This window comes from Gallus gallus, chromosome 24 (assembly GCF_016699485.2).
Source record: "Gallus gallus isolate bGalGal1 chromosome 24, bGalGal1.mat.broiler.GRCg7b, whole genome shotgun sequence".
Classification (NCBI taxonomy): domain Eukaryota; kingdom Metazoa; phylum Chordata; class Aves; order Galliformes; family Phasianidae; genus Gallus; species Gallus gallus.
Window position 1 is genome coordinate 3876369 of NC_052555.1, and position 11027 is coordinate 3887395.

Genomic DNA, 11027 nt, shown 5'->3' on the forward strand with positions numbered 1-11027 from the left:
CCAAGCAGGGCTGTAGTTTCCCTATTAGCTGTTTGCTCTAGCAACACAAACAGACCCAACCGGGGCACTGCAGCACCTCCGTGAGAGAGCCAAGGCTGCTTAGCAAGGAAAGTGAATCTGCGCTGACTCAGTCAAAGTCTGCAGGGGAAGCTTTCACTCGAGTGTTTAATTCGTGTGCAAAGCCCCGGATCACACCAATGCCATTCCTCCAAGAGCTCCCGCCCCCCCCCCCCGTGCCACCGCCGTACCCTCCGTGTGGGTCAGGGCATGGGGGGAGCACGGGATGGTGAGTGTGGGAGACTGGGGCAGCTTCCCGAAGGAAACCCGAGGGCAGCAGTTGTTCCCACGGAAAACATTTCACCTGCAGGTGTTGGGAGAGGGCACGTCTCTTCTCTCGGGCCAGAGGCAAGAGGCAGATCAGACCAGCTCTTCCTTTGCCCCTCTAATTCAAGTCAAACCAGCCTTTTGTTCCCCTTCCCCTCCCCATCCTTTTTTATCCTCTTCCATAATGGGATGTTTAAGAAAAAAAAAAAAAAGTAAAATAAAATAACCCAACCTCAAACCCTAATCACCTTCATTTGAATTTCAAATATCCCCCTCCTGGCCTCCCCCACGCCCCAACTGACTTGGAGCTGGGAATATGGAAATTTCTCCTGCTCGCCTTAAATGTGGCTGTGCTATGAAAATCACCAGCCCTATGCAAATCCCGAGCAAGCCCGATTGCCATAGCAACCAGCTGTTTTCCAGCCCTGCTGCTGCTGCTCTTACTTCTTTGGGACTTGTCCTGGGGCTGTTGGTAGCTGCAGGGGGAAGAGACAAGAGAGCTCCCGGAGGCTTTGAGGGAAGTTTCACCAGGGAGAGCTGCCCCTGGGAGAGGTGCAGCCGAGGACGAGGTGTGGGGCCAGGAAGGCCAGGTTTCCTCAAAAGGCTCCAGCCCCATCCAAAGAGATAACAGCAGAAGAAAGAAATGGGCTCAGCCCGGGCATCCCTGGTGAGCCGTGTTGGTGAGCAGTGCAAAACCTGAGCGCCCATCTCACTCCAGCGTCTCTTGGGTGTGTGTTCTGCCTGAGTTAGAAGCTGATGTGGAGGTGAAAGCCTCCGTATCCTACAGGGGCATAAGCCATAAAGTTTGAAAGAAACCCTCCCCAGCAAGCCCAGAGACCGACCGTGGGAATATGACAAACCCTGTGTCCCCAAATAGCAGGGAGAGCTGCAGCCAGGAGCTCACATCCTGGCACCAAGGCGGGAGATGGGATTGGGACCCTCACTTTGGAGCTGAGGAGCACAGATGGACTGATGACATTTGTACAGGGAGCGTGTGGCAGAGAGATGGAGACAAGGGCTCTGATTTTCCATGTTGCGGGTTTGATGCGCAATGCACGGACAGAGGTGTTGGGAGATAGGGTACTTGTAGGGCTTTTTTTGCTTGGGTGGAGAGTTTTGGTGGCCAGCTCCGTGCTGCTCTGGCCTGCCTGGCTCTGGAGGCTCTTGGATGAAGGCAGATGTCACCTCTTGCTGCTATCCTTCCACTGCCACAAGCAGTGCAGTTGAGAAGAGTGGCATCCAAAGGGCCATCCCCTCTGCGAGACCATAGGAGAAGATGCATCATAGCTCCTCACAGCCTCCATTTTCTTAGGGCTCAAAGGAAAAGTTCTTCCTAACCTTCAGAGAGAGCAGTGTCAGCTCTATTGCTTCCTAACGCACCCAGAGATGCTATGCAGGCTGTGAGGGTGACACAACCACGATGCTATCGCCATCAGGGCCAGCCAAGAGCCCACCTGTCTGGAGCTACAATCCCAAACCTGACTGCTCCCAGAACCCAGCCACGCAAAGCTCCATCCACTGCCACCAAGGCTGCAGGGCTGCCCCACGCTGCACATCCCAGCTCCCTCTCCATGCACTGGGATGCCCATCGCACCCGCCCCGGGCTGCTGGCAGGCTGTCCAGTTCCCCGCGTTGCAGGGTGGGGAGGGAAGATGTTCGGAGCGCCTGCAGCTATTCGGTTACCGATGGTTGTGTTTGAAGAGCTTCCCTATCGCCCTTTTGTTAAGGCTTTGGCTTCCCCCCCATAGCCTCAACAGATGAAATCAAAGGGAAGTAGCTTTGCTTGGTGTAACCTGTTTTGATCAAGCAGATAAACGGGGAACAAGTGTCTGACACAAACAAACAGGCAGACGGAGGCAAGTCCCACCTCAGCATTTTGTTGCATCAGATACAGAGGGCTTAGATAAACCACAAGAAGGGGGAGATCTCTGCCTCTCGGCTTGAAGACCAGGGGCGACACTCGGCAGTGCCAAGCCCCCACAGTTCCCATAAAAAAAACCAACCCAGAACTTGCTGGCATGGCTTTCATCAGTTTAAAAAGATGAAAAGAGCTCGGAGCCAAGCGCTTGTCATTACCCCCCATGGAGTCCATGAGCCTGGCAGCACCCCGGTGCACCCCGGAGCCCTACCACTATCATACAGGGTGAGGAGGGCCCTGAGAGGACAGCTGGGCTCTATAGGGCTGAACAGCCCCACGCAGCCCCAAGAGACCCCTACAGGAATAACCCCTGCAGCTCACACGTGTATCACGATGGGAAAGGCAGAAGGAAAGCACAGAAGGGCTCAGAAGGCGCAGTGCTGGGTGGGTGATACTCCATAGGTTTGGTCTTTTTCTTATGTGGTGGAATTCCACAGCTCGAACAAGCGTGAGCTTTTGGAGAGTGTCTCATTAAAAGCTTCCAAGGGTTTTGTGTGAGATCAACGTGGAGAAACAAATAAAAGAAGAATGAAAGCCGAGCTTTCCCAACCTCTTATGAAAAAGGAAAGAAATGCTGAAAGTTTCTCGAAAAGGGAAAAGCCCCGTGATCTTTTTAAAATGCTTTCAAAGTAAAACAATGCCCCAGATTACCCTTTCCTCCCTCCGAGCCTGGAACTGGCGGGGATATGAAAGGATGAGATGATGCCTCTGCTACCGACACTTCCCATCTGATCTGCAGGCATCGGTTTCAGATCAAGGGCTTGGTTTACAAAAGCATTTTGGCACCCGGCTCCCTCCAGATTTCTTTTATTATTATTATTATTTAAAATTCCTCTTGGAGCCAGTCTACTTCTTTACGTGATGAAAGGCCTTTGTGCATCTGCCCCTAGAAAGATTTCCATTCTTTGGGAGCGATAACATTGGCCGTTTGGTAACTACTGCCTTCTACGGAGGGAGCAAGGTTCCTGGAAAGCTGTGCAGCGGTCCGGTTCGTTAGGAAACGGGCCTTCAGTTAACAAGTAAGCAGTCAGAAAGGACTTTCCCACGTGAAGCTGGTAAACAAAACCCCAAACGGTGAGGTGCTGCGGTAAGTATTCCTCTCATCAGGGAAAATACACCAGCTCGGGGAAGCTCAGTACAAAGCGCTCTGTTGTTGGTAAATGGGGATTGTTGGAAAGGAGGAAAAGCAAACAAAGGCACCGGGGAGATGTGGTGCAGCACGGGGGCAGCCCCCTGGGGGGCTCAGTTGGGGGTGGGTGCTGCGGGGCCCCGAAGGATCCGCCAGCATTCTCTCCGATGAGAGAAAAGCCTGATCAGTCCATAGGGAAGGGTTGGTCTGCGGTAAATGAGGGAGGTTTACCCATTCTGATGTCCCTGCCTGATGGGAAGGCTCCTGGAGCACTGCTCAACGCTCTCCATCCCCACTCGGAAGAGGCGCTATGGCTCACACTGATGGCTTTCTGGGACGCTTACACCGAAAATGTGTTTTATCCCAACAGCTTTGGTGCTGGCTTCTCCTCTATTGAACACCAGTGCCATTAGCAGTGGCTCTCCCGATAGCATCCAGCCACGACAAAACCCAGCTCCGGCGTAGCACAGCCTTCCCTCACCACCATTCAACCATGCTGCCCATCAGCAACACGTGCCAGTCCATGCCAGGCGACTCCCACTCCCCATTCAACACCCAGTTACAGCCAACACTGATTTGGAAGGGCTCGAGCAGCTGAGGCTGTGTTTGTTGCCAGGCTGGGAAATATCCATCTCCAAAAACCAGCGCGGGGTCGGCTGGAAGCCATGAGCTGACCTGACCAAAGTCAACCAGAGTTCATAGACGTGAATAGAACCAGATTGTATCTCGGCCTTGGATTGCGTCAAATAACTTCAGAGCGCTGAGAGCTCAATGCACAGCGTAAATAAAGGGGCACTTTCAGTCCCATTAGAACATGCCTAGGCTGCTCCGGCTTTCACCAAGATCTCCTGTTTTTCCTTTCCCTCTCAATTGACAAAAGCAAAAAGGGAAGCAATAAAATCATTCCCTGTGAAGTTTTAATCTGTTGTTACACATTTCCCACCCCAAGCTTTGTGTTCTCCAAAGAGCAACAACTCTCATACATTGTCTATGAGTTTTGGCTTTAAATGGTGTTTATTTCTACCTCTGCAGATGAGCCTCTCTGTTTCTAGTAATCTTTGTTTGTTGTAACCATAACCAGCGGGTGCTTAATGCTTGCCTTATTGCTGTTTATTGGCCTGAAAAGGAACCCAACCGTAAGCCTTTGTGAAGCTCTGTCCTTGAGGTCCTGCCTTCAAAGCCCACTGCAGGCAGAAGCGATGCTGGAAAACACAGCACTGATTTTCCAGCGCACCTCGCACCTCATGGCAGTGCAAGAGGCTGTAGGTGAACTAGAATAACTCAGTGCTGTTCCATTCTCAGGACCGCTCTGCTCTTCAGCTTTGCATTTCTAAGGGAATGTGGGGCTTCTATCCACAGAGCAGCATTGAGCATCAGGTGGGAGAGGGACGAGGAACCCCATCACGCTTCAAGACGAGCGGCGTTCCCTTCTAGCTGGAACGACCTGGCTGGATGTGGGTATTCCACAAGTCCCTCCCATTCTTCTACAGACACGAGGCCAAAAAAAAAAAAAAAAGGCACATTCCCTGGGCCCTGCATCTGGGGAAACATTCCTGGCATCGACCCTGCATACTACTACATACGACCATGCTGAGCGGCCCAAGACTATTATTTCAGTGGCATAATTCATTTGGCAAGAGAGGAGCACATTTCCCTGCTGAAACCACAGAGGACGTTACCGAGCCACGCACTGATTCACTGCTGTGACAGAGGAGCTTGCATGCTGATCAAGATACGGGTGCAATCCTCGCCCAGAGCGCATTTTTGATCAACTCCCAGCTGGCTGCGGGAGCGCAACGCAGAGCAACAGGCGTGGAGCAAAGCATGGCAGGAACTTGCAGCGCCCCACTGCCCCTCTGCCCCACAGACCCCCCCCCGTGTCCCAGCCCCCCTTACCTGGCTCCACTTGGTCGGGTTCGTGCCGGGTGTCCGTGGAATCCGCCGCATCGCTGCTCATCTTGATCTCTGCAAAAAAAAAAAGAGATGGCACAACTGATTTTAATAACAGGTCACAGTCCCAGGCAACAGGCACATGTGGCTTCCACTAAACAGCACAAATGAATGTGTAATTATAATAAACCATCAGACTTTCAAATTTCTGATTCCTTCAACATACAGCCACTAGAATATTCATCAGCTCCGAGGATGCACTTTCCCTCCTGTTGCTCTTCGCAGCCCCCTTCTCAGCTCACTGATGTGCTGCTCACCCTTCGTGCCATTCCTCTTCCCGCAGAGGGCAAGGAGCACTTCTGAGACCTCCAACCCCCCCCCCCACCCCTTAGGCTCTTCCTTTATGAAGACCTCCCAGAGCAGCTGGGGGCACCGCCCACCATCCCCACACCTGGAGGAAAAGGGGACCCCTCCCAGCTTCCATCCCTCCCCTATGTCCCATCCTTTCATTTTGGGACACTGTGGCCAAGCTGGTGTTGGTTTGGTGCCACATCGACACTGCATGGAGCAGGATGCTCTCAGGGAGGTCGCTCCTTCTCTCACCCCCTTCCAAACTCTGCTCTTCCCCATACATCTGCTTGCAACCTATTCACCCAACACGTGCTCGCTGCCCCCAGATGAACACCGCCTGCACCAGCCAACACATCTCTCTCCATCCTTCTCAACGCCAATAAATTCGTCATTTACCCTTGAAGTGATGGCTGCCACCACACCCGGGGCCACGTTCTCCTTCAGGGACAGCTGAAAGGAAAGAGTGGGAATGGTCAACTTTGCACGGGATCGCTCGTCTCCTCCTTAACAGAGGCAAAGTACACAGAGCGAAAGAAGGAAGAATATCTATTCAAATTCAGACGGACACCCCCTCGCCCTCTTCTCCCCTTTGCATGGGAATTTTAACTCTTTCCAGGCGAGTTGAGGGGGGGGGGGGGGGGAGGGGGGGGTTGGGGAAAGAAGAAGAAAAAAAGATGATAAATTTTTATAAAGACCCAATGGAGTGATTTGCATGTGCCTCCTGCAGCCAATCCCAGCCCCACCAGTCCCACGATTTGCATCGGGGAATAACAACAGCGTGGAAGCGGAGCACTGTTTGCTGTGGTTTTGCTGGGACAGCAAAGGCAGGTGGAAGCCTTCTTAAAGGCATCACGCAGCCCTTTTCCCTATGCATGCCTCGTGTTATTTCCAACTGGCCAAAACAGTCTGCGTGCTTTCATTCCAATTTCCCTCTATTGCTCGCAATAGAGCAAGCACCTCTCTCTCATTTCCCTCCTATTGGAACTTCCAGCGTGCAAATGGCAAACCCCCTGCTTTCTGGCCATAAGAGAAGGCCTTCCTTTAGGTTAAGGTCTGAAATTCTTTCCTAAGCTCAAGTCTGGAGGAAGGAAAAACAGTAAAGCTGTGCACCACGGCAGCTCAGAGCCAGTCATGCACTTCAGAAACTTCCTCTCCTTAAACTGTCTGAAGGAGCGAGGGAGGAAAAGGAGAGGGAAAAGCATTTCTTTTCAAGTAATCCCTCTGCAATTAAGACACGAGTGTTTAGTGGGGCTTCTAAGTATTTCTACTGCAGGAAGAGCAATTATCTCCAGCTATAAACATCTTCTTGTCTTGTACTGCTGCCAGGGGACCCTGACTTAGGCAGGCTACAAAGCGCTCGGCTCCGTCTGCTGCCAGGAGGTAGCTGGAGGAGCAGCCAAGTTCTCATCAAATAAAATCAGAGTACAATTTAACAAAGCAGGGAAGCAGCAAAGCGATGCGCTGCGTGCACCCCCAGCCCCTTCACACCGGGTCAGGGCCAGGCAGTGTGCAGCCAGCAGCAGCCTTCACCCCTCTGTGGTTATCATGGGGGGCTGAGGAATGGCATCTGCCACTTGATTGCTTATCAGGGATCATCCATCAGTTTAATTCCCTCCTGCTGCAGCCAGGAGATAAGGCGATGCCCTGTGATGCTCTCATACAGAAAGCAAAAGGGTTTTGTTTTCACAAAGGCTCGACTTCCCCTCGTCACCCTGACATGAGTTATCACAGCTTAGATGCATTGTGGGGGGGGGGATAAACCCCATCCCCCACTCCCCACTTAAAAAAAACCCCACAAAAACAGAAAAAAACCCCGAACAACCAGAGGAAAAAAAGGCAATTTCTGATGGAAGTCTGCTGATATGGGTGAACACACACGGATAGCAGTGCTGCATCCTCTGAGGGGTCCTTGGGAACGAGGGCTGGGGATGCAGGGGGTGACTTTCAGATGTAAGCACAGCCAGGCTGATGGAACTCCACGTCCTTCGCTGTAATCCAGGGGCAGAGAGACACAGTTTGAGCCCCCACGTGTGACGCCTTTTCATAAGGCAAAGCAGGCTGCGAGGCATTGAGGCCGGCCGACTGCGAGCTCCTGCCATGCAGCTTTGCAATAGACGGAGAGCAAGCTGAGTGCAGACATGGCTGGGAAAAATAATGCAATGTGGGACTGCCTGACTCCCAACCACAGCCCCATTAGGAGCCGCCGCTGTGGCCTGGGCCATATTAAAAATGTGCTGCCAGAGCTCAGCTACCTGCAGAAGGGGCAGGCTGCTTTGTTTACCCAGACCAAAGCAACTCTGCCGGTGCAGACACTTCTCTGGGGATATATCTGCATCTCTATTTTGGCCGAAACAAATGGTGTCAGCAAATAAAGCTTTCCCAAGCCCTTATTCCTTGGAGCTGTTCTGACATGGGCATCAGAGTAAACCAGCCCAGTGGCTTTAAGAGGAAAAAAAGAAAGTCGTGGGGAGAAATTGGGTTGGCTGAGTCCGGCACCTGGAACCTGATGGGTTTTGCTGTGTCCTACGTGCCCGAGCCCTGCGGAGGCTGCAGGAAGCTGGGAAGGTGCAGATGTGGGGAGCAGGGGGCGGCTCTGCTGCAGGGGAGTGCTGTGCAGACCCTGCATGGGGGGTAATGTGGGTTTCAGCCTCGCAAGCTGCTCAGCGCACCGATCCCCCTTTGCAGCAATGGGGATAACTCCCTCCTACCTGCGCTGGGCTCTGCCACGTGCAAACAGCCCGGCTCAGCTTTGTCTCCCTCCCTGTAAACCCACAGCTGGAAGCTCGGGTCCCTCGGTGGGCGATTTGGGGGAGGGAGGCTCAGCGTGCGCCCCGCACCGCTCAGCTCCCAGCCAAATCCAGCCTGGGAGCAGTGCCACAGGCTCTGACAGAGGGCACGGTATCAACGTGGGGAATCTTCTCATGAAGAAAGAGTCGCCCACAAGTCGAGCAGCTGGGCGGAAAGGAGCCTGGGGGGGGGATGCAGCCCCGGGAGATGCTGCACACCGGGCCCAGCGCAGGTGCTCAGACCCCGCTGCACTGCCAGCCTCCCGCTGCCTGTCCCGGTGGCGTGGAGGCTCCCAGCTCAGCTGCACGTGGCCCCTGCCCCCAGCACCCCACCCCACAGCGGGGGCTGTCAGGGCCCGGTTTGCAGCCCCACGTGCCCGAGGGTGATCCCTCCGCTCTGCACAGGGGCTCCTCGGGATGGGGGCGGCAGCCAAACCAAGGGTGCAGAGTGAGCCCGAGCTCCTGGCAGCACTGAGGTGTTTGGCACCCATTGCTCTGCTCCCAGCGAGGGCTGACTGGAGATGTGGGGCTGCCGGGCTGCACCGCTGTGTCAGCCCCCCTGGGAGCAGCGTGTGCTCCTTCTGCGTATCACCCTTCATTCATTCCCTGTCCTCCCCCATCCCACGAGGAGTCGCCCCATCCTCCTACAGCTCCCTGCTCATTCATTTCTCCCTCCTTTTCCCTCCTTGTCATTCCCTTTCCTTCTTGCAGCCCACCTCCCACCTCCCTCTCACTCACACATCCTTCCCGCATCCCTCTGCGACTTCACCCCTCTCACTGCTCCCAGCTTTACCCCACTGACACCAGACCCGGGGCTCAGGCACTGCCTCCCCACTTTCCAGCTGCCCCAGTGCCTTCCCCTCTGCTCTGCTCTGCAGCCCACGTTGGTGCCAGCACTGCGAGCAGCGCTTCCACACTGCGCACCCTAAAAGGGGTCAGGGGAGCATCCATCCCTGCGTGCCAGCTGCGATCGCTGACTCCGACAGGAGAGGAGAGGAGGGGGAGAAGCCATAGGAATCGCAGCAACCCCATTTCCTGCAGCCCAATCCTTCCTGCCGCGCTCGTTACCTGCGTGCACGGACTCCAGGTTCACCATCCTGCTGGCGGGGGGAAACCCGCGGTGCGCCCAGCCTCCTGCCGTCAGCCCCAGGTTGCCAGGGGCTGCCAGTTTGCCCTCCCTCCTCTGCCACCCGCTGCTGCCTCTCGAACCGGGCGCGGGTCCGCTCCCGACGGGACCTACAGCTCCATTGCCTGTTGCCATGCAGGGCCAGGTGAGCATGCGGCTCCGTGCCACGCCTCGCCCCACCTCCGGCTCCCTCGGGTGCCCTGACACCCAGCAGCCTGGCGCCCGGCCCATGCAAAAGCACCATTTGCATATTAGTAACCGGGGAATGGATGAGTCCCTGCAGCGCTACCAGGGCGTGGGGTGGGGTGGGAAGGAGGCGGATCGCCCGCCCGCCCGCGCCGCCTCGATGCGCCCCGCAGCACCTGCGAGCAGGCCTGGCTGCTGCCCCACGGCTGCCTCGTGCTATGGGGAGGCTGCGGGCGCCGCGAGGGGTCGAGGCACGACGCTGGGCTGGTGGCAGTCAGAGGGAAGCAGCCCCTCGGTGGTGGTTGGGTTGGGCCACCTCCTGCATGGGGCTGAGCACGGGGGATCCGCGTGAAGCACTCGGCGTGGGATGCAGTGGTGCTCCAGGGTGGCTGAAGGCAGGGCGAGGAGCTGCGCACACAGCTGCCCATTCCCAAGCTGTGCTCCCTGCCACGAGGCTCGAGGAGAGGGAAGCAGGGCCTGGGGCCTCCTCCTCCCCACCACGTCATGTCAGGCTCCAGGATTCCAGGGAAGCCAGGGAGAAAATCCCCTAGCTGCAGGCAGGCCTGCGCTCCATCCCGTGACAGCACCAGCATCCCCCTGACCTGCTCAGAGTATTCTGTGATTCTATACCTGCGGTCTCTGTCTGCCCCCTGTCCCTCCCTGCACTGCCCCGATGCCCCCTGCCTTGCTCAGGGGCGCACAAACCTCCCCATCTCCTGCTCAGCCCCTCCTGAAAGCGTTAACAGGCTTTATCCATCAGAGCTGCCAGGTACAAGCTATCACACATCCATCTCTCCCTGCCTCGTGCACGTTCCAGGGCTCTTGGCTTTCTCACATGCTGCTCTCCCTCCCTGGAAAGACAGGTTTCTCCCAAGGGATGGGTGGGTGGTGGGCAGGCTCTCCAGGCTTCACCTCCACCCCAGTGTGGGGCTATGGGGCTGGAGAACCTCATCTTCATCCCAGCGTGGGGCTGGAGCATGAGGGGACACACACCCATGGGAGAGGGCTGCAAGGATGTGCTTCGAAATTAAAAGATAAGGGAAAAGAGAGAGTAAAAATGGGAAGGGGAAAGCAGACAGGAGGTTCCCAGGTTTGCAGGATGGAGGGACCGGAGGAGACGGCTGCGGGCTGCGCTCGGTGCTGCTCCAGGAAGCAGGAGGTGACACAGGCAGACTGCGCAGGACTTCTGCTCCTGGCCTTCTGCCACCGCCCCCTGGCACAGCCCCAGCTTGGCCGGACCCGCGGGCATTCCTGGGCACTGCTGGGCTCCTTGTGAGTGTCGTCGGCGTGACCCCCACGCCTGGGATTTCCCCACGC

At 55.7% G+C, this 11027-nt stretch overlaps 1 protein-coding gene across 3 annotated transcripts in view; it reads right to left on the reverse strand.

Moving 5' to 3' along the window:
* CCDC160 (coiled-coil domain containing 160) overlaps nt 1–9702 on the reverse strand; it is a 36455-nt gene extending 26753 nt beyond the window's left edge. For 2 of the 3 annotated variants that reach the window (XM_015298186.4, XM_015298185.4), the window contains exons 1-3: nt 9467–9702; nt 6009–6062; nt 5268–5336 (exon numbers count right to left, since the gene is read on the reverse strand). In XM_015298186.4, the coding sequence (XP_015153672.1) occupies nt 5268–5336; nt 6009–6062; nt 9467–9677 (334 nt within the window). In that variant the 5' untranslated portion in view covers nt 9678–9702. The remainder of the gene's footprint in view (nt 1–5267; nt 5337–6008; nt 6063–9466) is intronic. The other variant, XM_040652162.2, reaches the window with a different exon arrangement.
* Between the last annotated feature and the right edge of the window lie 1325 nt (nt 9703–11027).